Here is an 11,788-nt window from a genome sequence, read left to right as displayed (position 1 = left end):
ATTTTATTTGCACGGCGACAAAGCGGGTATACTGTACAACCTGCATATTACAAATGTTGCGTTATCAGTTTATCTACGCCAAATTTCAGGGTGGTAACGAAAGCGAAAGTAGATCTTGATTTTCCCGATCGAGCATCGGTGTCACATACACTTCCACCTGCCACCATAGCCGGCTTTTTTGCGTGAAACGTACTCTCGGACGGGGAAAAGGTGAACGAATAATTATATCACAATCGCGACCTGCAAAACCGGAGTCGTGTACCGTGGCTAGGGTTCACTGAAAAGTCTTGCTGGCTTCATCACTCAGTATGCAGGCTAATTTACGACCGTTTACCAAATTTGTACTACCTTCAAGGCAAATTTACTACCATTTACGACCTTTACGACTAGGGGGCCGAATTTACGACTTTTTTCACAACTTTACGACTTTGCTGGTCACCCTGCACCTTTTATGTCCATATATAAAACACATTTCTGTGTGGATTTTACTGGGAAAAGTTCATCAAAGGCACAAAAAATGTAAATTGGCAGTTTTCAAGGACACTCAAGCTTTGAAAATCTCCAAACTTTGGGGGTCTTTTTCTCACAAATGTAACTTTTGACACTAGACAACTCCCATCTGCCTTCAGTCACAAATGTCTCTACTTCTATTCAAGATAGACATGTATTTTTTTCATTAAAAGCAAGGTAAACGAGGAGACTTTAAGATTAAACAAACCTGCCACTCTGTGGTATCTCAAAATCAGGATCTCAGGGGGAAAAAATCGGGATCAACGACAAATTGCCAAGGTAACTACCAAGCAGACTTTAAAATTTTCCAGGGGTGTCCATAAATACACCCATGTATATGCCTTTTGAGTGTGTGCGTATGCGTGCATGCGTGCATTTGTGTGTGAGTGTGTGCGTGCGTGCTTGTGTGTTATTTTTTTTTTAAATCCTGAAGTATCACGTCAAGGACTCCTTGCCCAAGTGTCTACCCTACCCCCCTAACAGGAGAACTATGAATAGTATTGATCATTTGTATGTTCCAAGTGAAACAGTTATTAGGCCATCATCAGAGAATTAATAATAATAATAATAATTCTGAGTGGAAACAAAAGCGAAAGTAGATCTTGAGAATGTGCCAAGTCGAAAAGCCAAATCGATACTACTTTCGTTAGGTATAGCGGAAATGACACGTGCGAGCTCAGATCCAACACAACTTGGGGCAAGTCAACTACTAAATCCAGCATCGATATTTCGGAAAATAGTGCTCCGAGTTTCTGCAGACAAAAAGTTTAATGGGTGCTTGTGGTGACAGAGAAGAAGGCAGAGTAAATTTTTTAGAAAAATCCAGCGCATCAGACGGCACCAAAAAAAAATAATTGGGATACGTGAGATCAAAATAGGGAAAATCTGGATGCTTGAGATTTGAGGGGAAAAATAGGGATATACTGATTACATCGGGACGAATGTCAGGTCTGGATTATACCAATAACTCCATACGCCAAAAATTGATGAGCACCTGATTGAAAAAAGGGTTATTACCACTGGACGTTCCCAGCATCCGATGGGGTTCAAAGAGTTAAGTACCACCTCTCCTTAAATAGACAACGCCCTCTTGGTCGGCATTCTGGACTAGAAATGGATCCTGAAGGAATAAGTTAATGTTATTTCACATCCTAGCTCAGAGCTGACCCCGCTGACCTTTGGGAGGTTTTCTCCGGAACTCACATAAACACACTCGCCCCTCACTCCCACATGCCCACCCACACCCACACACATACACCACGGACTTTTAATTTTTGGGGGAATCATGATTGAAAGCATAAACCATGAGTATCAGATCAAACCTTTTTACAAGCCTGATAAAGTCATTACAAAAAGCAATAGAAGTTTCTATAACGGTGCTACACATTTCTGCACATCAACAGTAGTAAGAAAACAGACCTCTCGTGACCTCATGAGGTAGCGCACCAGTCGACCCCGCAGCACACCCAGCGTCTGGCTGTCAAAGTCTGGCATGCTGATACCTGGGGAAATAATCCATCAAAACTGAGTGTTTTACTTCTCCACTGACACACTTTTAGCCATTTAGAAGGTGGGTTGCTTCAACCTTGCCTGCCAAGGCCAAACTGACTTGAGCGGAAAACAGCGTCCAAGCGACAAAAAGATTTATATACTTGATAAAATGACTTCCCCATCCCTGTAAAATTAATTATAATAGCTACATCACAGATGCCAGTGCTGAAAACTGATCAAATACAGAAATGTGCAGACATAAGGAAAAAGTCAACTGACAACGTACATGAGCAGACAAAAAAAACTACAGAATTTCTTAACAGATAAAGAAAAGGAAGAAGGCCAGAGAAAAGGATGAAAGAGAACGTCACTATGAGAAAGAACTCAAATAAAAAAAATAGATGGCTTTAGAAAAACTTAGAAGATCTCAAAGCGGACAGAGCAGCTGACAATGTTTTAATCCTGTCATGTGTCCTCGCTTTTTTAAAGTTTTTGTTGGGGTTTTTTGGTTGGGGTTTTTTTTTTTGGGGGGGGGGGTGGAATGGGATGTCGAACACAACACTAGCTACAAACATTCTAGGAAAGTACTCAACCAACTCTAGGACGAACGGGCAAAAGGCAATTGACAAAGTAGTAAACGAGATAGCACAAGATAGGCCTACATATATAGATACTTTCTTTTCAGCAGTTTCTCTTCAATATCTGAAGACAAAATACAAAAACACTATAAGACTATCTTGACAGACCCACTCTCCACCGACAACTGCAACACTGTCTACTGACAACTATGACACCTGCCACTCACATGTGACACTGTCCACTGACAACTATGACACCTGCCACTCACTGTGACACTGTCCACTGACAACTATGACACCTGCCACTCACTGTGACACTGTCCACTGACAACTATGACACCTGCCACTCACATGTGACACTGTCCACTGACAACTATGACACCTGCCACTCACATGTGACACTGTCCACTGACAACTATGACAGATGCCACTCACCTGTCACACTGTCCACCAGCACCTGCCACTTGGGCATCTCTTGCTCTAGGTGTCGGATGTCTCTCTTGTTACGCCGGTCAACCAGGGCCAGTTCTGTAGAGGAGGGGGGGGGATGACAAAGGATCTTAGCAAGCGAGTTTAAGAAGCACACATACAATAGTCATAACAGACACAAATAATGACGTTTGTTTGTTCGCATAAAGAGAAGCACACCAACACAATAATTGTCATTTAGTGCAAGTTGTGAAAAAGTCAGACAGACGGACATAAACAACTGAGGGAAAGAAAAGAAGTAGGACCTTCCAGTGGGGCCCTCCAACCACCGACAATAATCACGTGATACACTAAGAACATAACAAATAGAGGCGTCAAGAACACAGAACTAAGGTATTATGCAACAAGCCGAGATAACACAGAGAATCAGAGGATAAGGTGGGTACACACAAAGAATCATGAAAACATTAAAAACACAAAGAGCATCTCACAATAATATACCAAAAACACAGAGAATCACATAACACAAAGAGTACACACAGAAAATCATAAGACACGGAAAACATTATTAGTTTAGCTTAGAAAGAGTTTTACGGCACTTGCAACACATAAGGTCATAAAAGTGTCGAAGATTAGGTGTCACAAGAGAGTAACAAATACAACAACAAAAAAATGGAGGAGAGATAAGGACTTCAGATGTTTGATAGGAACGAAGGAGCAAATCACACTAGTGCACACGCCAACCACCCGCTGCAAACATATAACCAGTAGCAGGCGGCACAGTAAAAACCAACACAGCATGGTAAGCTATGAGTTTGATGACTCTTTCCACAATGTGAAGTTACTAAAAAGGCAGGATCTCTAATTTTAGTGTATATCTCTTTCAAGATCAAACCAAGAAGGAGAATTCTGAAAAGAGTAAAAACAACCCAAGTTCAAGAATACCAGGGGGGTTATCAGCATCATACAAAAGGAGCTAACAAACTGCACAATAGGAACAAAAAAAACCCCCAAAACATCAAGAACAAATTGTTTAGTTTCAGTAAAATTTTTACTGTAATTTACATCACCTGCTACACAAATACGAGTAGGTCATAGAAGTGCCCAAGATTAGAGGTGTTACTAAAAACTAACTTAGTTTTGTTAAGTTTTAGTAGGTTTTACAGCGCTCGCAACTGCACAAGGTCATAAGAGCGCCAAGGGGTGGATGTCAACAGAGAGGTCTTTACAGGGAATCAGGCTTACTCTGCTCACCTATCTAGCTTCAACAGCCCAAAGTTGACTATCAAGGCACCCCAGAAATAGCGGGTCACAGGAGTGTGACAAAGATACAAAAGAAGTGGAGGAAAAATGACGATAGTAAGGATTAGGAAAGAAAAAGCAGCGGTTCCCTGTTGCAGTTCAGGCACAGTTATGAGCATGACACTGATGAATCAGCCCATTTACAATTCTACTCTACTGCGCATAAGAACATGTTAATGTACCCCCTTTGGGAATGGCCTAAAGACACTTCAGTCAGTAGCACCGCCCCGGGGGGTGAAACTAACTTAGAAAAGGAGGAGGAGAAATAAGTATGATACATGTTTGATAGGAAAGTAGGAGTTGCCAACACCAGAATGTTTGTCAGCCATCTGCAATTCAGGAACAAACAACACAAGCATTAAATAATGGCAAAGAGACAGTGCAACTGACTGAGGCTTTAGAAGACAGAAGCCTTGAGCAGACCACAAGGTACAGAAATAAAACAGCCAGAGTGTGTAGTAGCACAGCACAGTAACAACAGACACTGACAGCAGCTCTATCAGTGTCAAAACAGCCAAACATCAAATGGTCAACATCCATTTGATGCGGTCACTCTTCCAACCATAGAAGCTAATAATGCCCTTTGGAATCACAGAGAAAACAGCTGAGTAAAATTGCTGGAAGGAAAACACTACTCACCTTGTTCCATGGCCTCGTCCGTTCCATCTCTGGGGGAACAGAACAATACACAGTCAAACAAACACAGACGGGGGAGGGGGCTCTATGTGAGTTACACAATCTACATGACACAAACACAGACGGGGGAGGGGGCTCTATGTGAGTTACACAATCTACACGACACAAACACAGACGGGGGAGGGGGCTCTATGTGAGTTACACAATCTACACGACACAAACACAGACGGGGGAGGGGGCTCTATGTGAGTTACACAATCTACACAACACAAACACAGACGGGGGAGGGGCTCTATGTGAGTTACACAATCTACACGACACAAACATAGGAAGAGTTTCACCACAAATGGTGTTATACGCAAAAATCCTCGACGTATAACTAATATTCAGGTTTGAATCTGTTTTAGTTATAGTAGAGGTTTTATGGCGCTCACAACTGCATGAGCGCCAGAAGATTAGGTGTTACAAGATAATAACAAACATAAAAAAGAAGAAGGGGAGATAAGGTTGATAGATGTTTGAAAGGAAAGAAGAAGCAGACCACATACTGAATCTTCCTAGATAGAACAAGTCGTGCAAAAAATATTTTTCCCAAAACACTTTAAAACCCTCTTATTTTGGCACATGTGACATAAAATCAGCATAACTTCACAAAATGTGCTATAAGCTTCCACCTACTTTTCACATGATGCATTAGACATGAGCCAACAAATGTAAAACAAGGGCAACTTTGAGATATAAGTACATCAAATAAAGTAACCATCCCCAGGGAAGTTTATTTGGGATACATTTGTCAACATAACCAAACATTCCAACCCTCTGAACCTGCAAGGCTTATAGGCTGGACTGTTTGTCTGTAATATTGATATAGTTTGTCTTGTCATGGCCTCTTAGCAACACTGTCGCTGAGTAATTCTAAATCTACCGAATGCCGAATGCCCCAAAGTGAACTAAACGAAAGTCTCAAAAGATCATATAGAATCTAAATCCAACGAATCACATAATTCTAAAAATATGTCGACTCTATAAATTCATTTCAACAGAAATTTAGAAATTCACAGGAGTTCTAAAGCACGTACCTCAAAACTATCACTTAAAGAGAATCAAGCCAGAAAAATCCTCAATGTGCTTGCTTGGTGACCCATCCACAAAACAGCCCAACACCTGCTCTATCAAATGTCCCACACTATAGGATCTAAAGTGGCAACTTCTTCCTCTATTCCCACCACCATCTGCTCCACCTATTTTAACCTGTCTGGGGCCGTAGGTCACATGCTCAAAGGCCGCTGGATTAACAACAGCAGCCATTACACCATTCCAATAAACAAAAGGACGCCCCATCTGGCAACTTACTTGACTTCATCATCATTCATGAAGTCCTCAATGTCTGACAGGTTCAGGATGTGGTCCCCTCTGGGCATCGGCTGAACTGGAAAAATTAACAAGGAAAACAGTATATTGAGTGTACTTGTTGACCCCAGAGACAGAAACAAAAGCACCCGCAGGCAACACCACACACATTCCTCTACATGGAGGTTACCTTAGCCTCAAGGTGGCCAGCAACAGAAGACAAAATAATACAATCCTTTATTTCCACAAACCTTCTCTAAAGATCACCCGTCCAAGACAATCACCTCCAGTATAAATAACCACTTCCCTGCTTCCGTTTCTTTTTAAATACACTGCCCAAGATGACTATCTGCCTAAATTAACAACTCTTTTCCTCCACACTGGACGGTCGTCTTGGAGAGGTTTGACTATTTGAGAAAGGTTTGACTATTTGTGTAAAAATAGGGGGCTGCACATAACTTTATGAACAGCTGCATTTGGCCTGGAGGCCAGTTTGCAGATCCCTGGCTTACAATTCTTAGCTTTTCATTGTGTTGTACTATTTTTAATTGACCGATTGTATTTAGTTCAGAGAGAGAGCAAAAGGATGGGTCACTTATATTACAGTTTGATTTTACAAAGGTAGTCGTCTTTTGGCTCTACTTTAAAAATCAAATAACCAACAGCTAAGTTCCCTTTCTGATCAAGCAAAATTCTTGCTTGCTTTTGTTTGGCTGTGGAGGGGATTTGCAGGAAAACGTGGAGAGAAATGTTCTTGCACTAGATCTGTTACCTGTCTGATCAGGCAACAGGTGGTACTGCTTCATGAGCAACCAGTGGCAGTGCAGCGTCTTGGGGGTGCGGGCCGGGTGGAAGACGTCCGGATGCTGCTGTAGCAGCGACTGGAAACTCTCCAGGGTCGGCTGACTGGTCTGGGGAGAAAGTCGGGATAGTCATCAAGATGGGTACTTCACAATGACAACAGTTTGGTGCTGGGGAAAACAGTTATGCTGATGGCCAAGGGTGGGGGGACCAGATAGTGGATCTGAGAATATAGTCACAACCTGTCCAAAACAACCACCCACTATGGTCATCTTAGACAGTTGTCCTCTTGGACAGTGTCATTATAAAACATGTGTGGTGACATCAGGTGCTTGTCAAAACAATGAAATCAAAGAAACCGGCATTTTTCCCCCGTTCGTTTAGCAATTTCTGTCAAATTTTTGTTTTTCGGCTCAATAACTTTCAAGTCCATTTAAAATTCACTGAGAAACTGATTAAAGGCACAAAAAATGTCATTTTGCAAGTCTCCAAGAACTCTCAAGCTTTGGAAGTCACCTAACTTTGGAGGCCATTTTCTCACTAATTTTAACACTGAAACCAGGCGACCTCCACTTCCTTTAACCGCAAATATCTCGACTTCTATTCAAGATAGAGGCCTTAACAAGGTACCAATAACTCTACAGACAAAAAAAATCTGACGAATGCCTGACTACACCGCATCATGACACATATAGCAAAAATCGCAAAGAGGGAAGTGGGAAGTGGTAGTCTGTACCGGTGACAGTCTTGGGAAGGTGGTTGTTGGAGCAGGTTCCACTAGTTTTAACCCTATCCGTACGTCAAGTTTTACTGTCATATCTATACGACTTGGGGAACTCAGTGCCACCACTTTCCAAAGAGAAAATTTACTCGTTAATCCGATCCGTACGCTTTGCATAGCAATCTGTCAAAATGATTTTTTGAGAAATGCTGAAAGTTTCAAAGAGATCTTCGCACTAGAAGTATTCTAAAATGTGAAGAATACAACCCCAGGGTACAAAATGACTCCAGGGCGTATGGATAGGGTTAAGTAACTCCTGTACACTGCAATATAATGCGTCCCCATTCAATCATCAACAGCAAACAATACAAACTTAGAACCTGTATGAGTAAGGCCTTTTCAATCAAGAAAGAACAAACAAATACTTTTCTATAGGAATCAGCCAAAGACTAAAATGTTAAATGTTTGTCCTTTTGGAAAAGGCTGAGTTTATTTAATCAACTTCAGCCGCCTAGTAAAGTAAATGTCAAGAATGTCAACTGATTTAGACACCCAATGCGTACTCAAACACAATGAAAAATGGTGCAAAAACCTACAGCTTCTATTACATCAAAGGATTTAACTCGTAACAGGCAAATGCTAAAGTTAGACGTGCGTGACATAGTGGCATAGACTGTCTGCGTCAGGTAGTTTTTCTCCCCTTATACAGTTGGCAGTGAGTACGGATAGCCGAAATTATTAAAATTATAAAAAAATTGGAATCAGAGGTATTACCATCGTATTTTCGTAAAACTGAATAAAAATCTTGACGATTCTACCAAATTTGTAATGATAGGCAGCCCTGCAACCACCCCACTCGTCCTGACTCACCGAGGCAAAAGTTCCTAGAAGCTTTTCCTCAGCACTGCTGTACAAGGCCTTGCCCTGGATGGTGGCTACCGTGTCGGAGTGGAGCTGCCTGGCCGCCTCCATGGCGATTCTGGAACAGACAACATCAACAAACTTATTCCAAGGATACTTCTTGTAGTGCTGGGTAGGGCGAACTGATCCAGCGTCTGCCAGTAATGATTATGGTTTGCTGATTATACTCGAAAACGAACAGACCGACCACAAACCGTCCAGTAGTGAATATTCGTTTGCTGCACCTCTGGCACTGAGATTCCTTGCAATGCACACTACTACTACTACGACTACTACGACGACGACAACGACTACTACGACGACGACGACCACTACGACTACTACTACTACTACTACTACTATTACTACTACTACACTACCACCACCACCACCACTACCACTACGTCATGTACAAGCCTGTGTCATTTATAGAGAGATATGTTCAAACCCAAATCACAAAGTCAAAACTGTACGTCGTGTTCTACTATCATATCCACATGATGCAGGGAACTCTGTGCCACCACTTTCACAGAGGAAATTTACTCGTTAATCCGATCCGTACGCTTTGCATAGCAGTCTGTCAAAATGATTTTTTGAGAAATACTGAAAGTTTCAAAGAGATCGTACTAGAAGTATTCTAAAATGTGAAGAATACAGCCCCGGGGGTACAAAATGACACCAAGGCGTGCGGATAGGGTTAACAGTTATATATTTGTCAACGGTGTAGACAACCCTGGTTCAAATCCCAAAAGAAGCATTCTAGAACTTCTGTTGTTTGGAGCCTTTTGAAGGCCCCTCCCTTATTTGTCTCTGCCCTATCAAAGACAGACTTTAACTTAAGCGTTCCCATCTCTTAAATAACCTCCCAGTATGAGATAGGGCATTTAAACCCTCACTATTCCTAAAATACAGAGATGCACTATAGCTTGTTCACTTTCATCTAACCGCTATTAAAACAAGATAAAATCAAATAGCTCTGTTTAATCTTCTCAGATCTTTGCATACGGGTCTAAAAGTTGGATGACCAACAGAATCTAAATGCCCGCTCATAAATATCACTGCAAACTAACGTTCTAACATGTTTTCCTTGATGTTGGCCTACAGCAGGTCAAAATAATAATAGGGGATTTACAGCATACACACCTAAAACATTAAAAAGTCGACACATTTTCATCAACACACAATTTAAATTATGTCTAGGAAACACAGTCAAACAAACGCTGGAGAACTTTTTAAGACTCATGTGGAGACGTCTAGACAATCATGGTATATAATCTACTAGCTTACACTGAAAAGTGAGGGTAGGGGGGTATCATTGTCTTATAATAAGAATTTGTAGGCGAGATTACTGTAAATAATCCATTTCAGTGATCCTGTGTATAAACCCAAAGAGCAGTTTTTAATACATGGGCCAAATAGAAAAACTTTGTTTATTACAAGACCAAGACCAAAACTCTTTCTAAAAATATAAAAACGTTCGTTTAGTTGCTGCAGAAGTGCCATGCAAAGTTTCGAGAGCATGGGTAAATTAATAAATGAGCTAGAATTTTTTAAGGCAGACAGTCAAAAGTGAACACGCTATAGTTGGTTTTCCCCTGCAGGACCAGTTATTTCCTCGACTTCCAGGTTGATCATTCATTGTTTTGGTGAACTGAAATAATTTGTTTTTAAAAAATCCAGGGCCTTTTCTACCTCAGCGAGTCCTCGGCTTCACCACCTTGACAAATGACAACAATGCATTTATATTTCAATCACAAAGTGTACGATTTTCTACCCTTGGTAGACTGCCCCAAACCACTTTGGAAGGCTCAAAGTGTGTGACAAAAACACAAAATAAACAATTCAGAACTGTGACAGAGACATACAAGAGATAAGTTGCCGGGCAACGTAAGCATGCCATCGGTCACTCACTTTGAGATAGACTGGTCATAGAGTAGAGCGTACCACCGCTCCTCCACTTCCTTCAACGTGAAGCGGCAGGAGAACTTGACCCCCGTGTGCACTGCGGCAAGGTCATTGGTCTGAAATGGAAAAATAAATACTAGAGAAAATCAAGAGAGAGGCAAAAGAACAAGTGATAGAGCGCCACATGTGCAAGTCCGAAAATTCATGCATGGACCTGACCTTCGAGACAGAAAAACAAGTTGGAGTTGAAGAAAGAGACAACTTCAACACAAAGACAGTCATATAGTGCTGGAAAACACCAAGGCAGACAGAAATTATAGAGGGACAGAAAAGAAGTACAAATTACTTGCGGTGTCCTCCTATCTACCTGCTGTAAAAAAAGCAAGTCTCTTAACACAAATGGATTCAACACCTAAAACAAAATTCCTCCTACGACGTCCCTGGATAGATTTCATAGTCTGGCCTTAGCAATTATTCTCATCCAGCCGGCAAAGGAAACATTTGCAGACTGACCTTGGCCATCCGTCTTGTCCTCTCCCCATGCCATGCAGGTCCCATCATCAATACACAACAATATGGCATCACCCCAGTACACAGACATACGATGACCTTGGGCCATTAACTCACCCAGCCCCAACACCGATAGTATTGGTATGCGCGCACAACGCTCCAACCCTAACGCAGACAGTATCGGTATGGAAAATTTTGCTCTCGTGACCGAAAACACTACTTTTGTGTGAAGTAGCCAAACTGGAAGAGTAACCATTTTTCGTTTGAAACAGACTATGACCAGAAGTGCAAGCCCATATTTAGAACAAAGAAAGCTATATTCGTGAACCATGTGAGGGGGTGCGAAATTTCAACGCACTTCACTTTTTGTTTACTTTTTGTCTCTGTATATAGACCTTTTTCCATGGAGTATTGCATAAAAACTAAGAAATATTTTGCCTTCAAATTTTCAATACATACAAATAAACGTTTGAATAAAATGTGTACCAAATTTGGGTGGGACATGTTAAGATTTAGGGGGGGGGGTTTTTTCAATTTTTCAAAAAGTGGTAAAAATCTCTAGGAAGAGCTGACAACCCAGAAGTGTAGGCCTAGGATTGAGTGAATTAACTGTGGCACGATACCGCATTCAATCTCTACACTGACATCCACCCCC

The 11,788-nt window shown here is 41.5% G+C and overlaps 1 protein-coding gene across 1 annotated transcript in view; it reads right to left on the bottom strand.

The window, feature by feature from the left end:
* LOC101856113 (microspherule protein 1) overlaps positions 1–11,788 on the bottom strand; it is a 30,651-nt gene that overhangs the window by 3,754 nt on the left and 15,109 nt on the right. The window contains exons 6-12 of the mRNA XM_005103885.3: positions 10,630–10,739; positions 8,689–8,797; positions 7,069–7,207; positions 6,300–6,375; positions 4,950–4,978; positions 3,015–3,107; positions 1,930–2,012 (exon numbers count right to left, since the gene is read on the bottom strand). Of these exons, the coding sequence (XP_005103942.1) occupies positions 1,930–2,012; positions 3,015–3,107; positions 4,950–4,978; positions 6,300–6,375; positions 7,069–7,207; positions 8,689–8,797; positions 10,630–10,739 (639 nt within the window). The remainder of the gene's footprint in view (positions 1–1,929; positions 2,013–3,014; positions 3,108–4,949; positions 4,979–6,299; positions 6,376–7,068; positions 7,208–8,688; positions 8,798–10,629; positions 10,740–11,788) is intronic.

The sequence above is a fragment of the Aplysia californica genome, unplaced genomic scaffold (assembly GCF_000002075.1).
Source record: "Aplysia californica isolate F4 #8 unplaced genomic scaffold, AplCal3.0 scaffold00394, whole genome shotgun sequence".
Taxonomy (NCBI): domain Eukaryota; kingdom Metazoa; phylum Mollusca; class Gastropoda; order Aplysiida; family Aplysiidae; genus Aplysia; species Aplysia californica.
The sequence above is the reverse complement of the archived record's forward strand: the minus strand, read 5'-3'. Positions and strand labels throughout refer to the sequence as shown.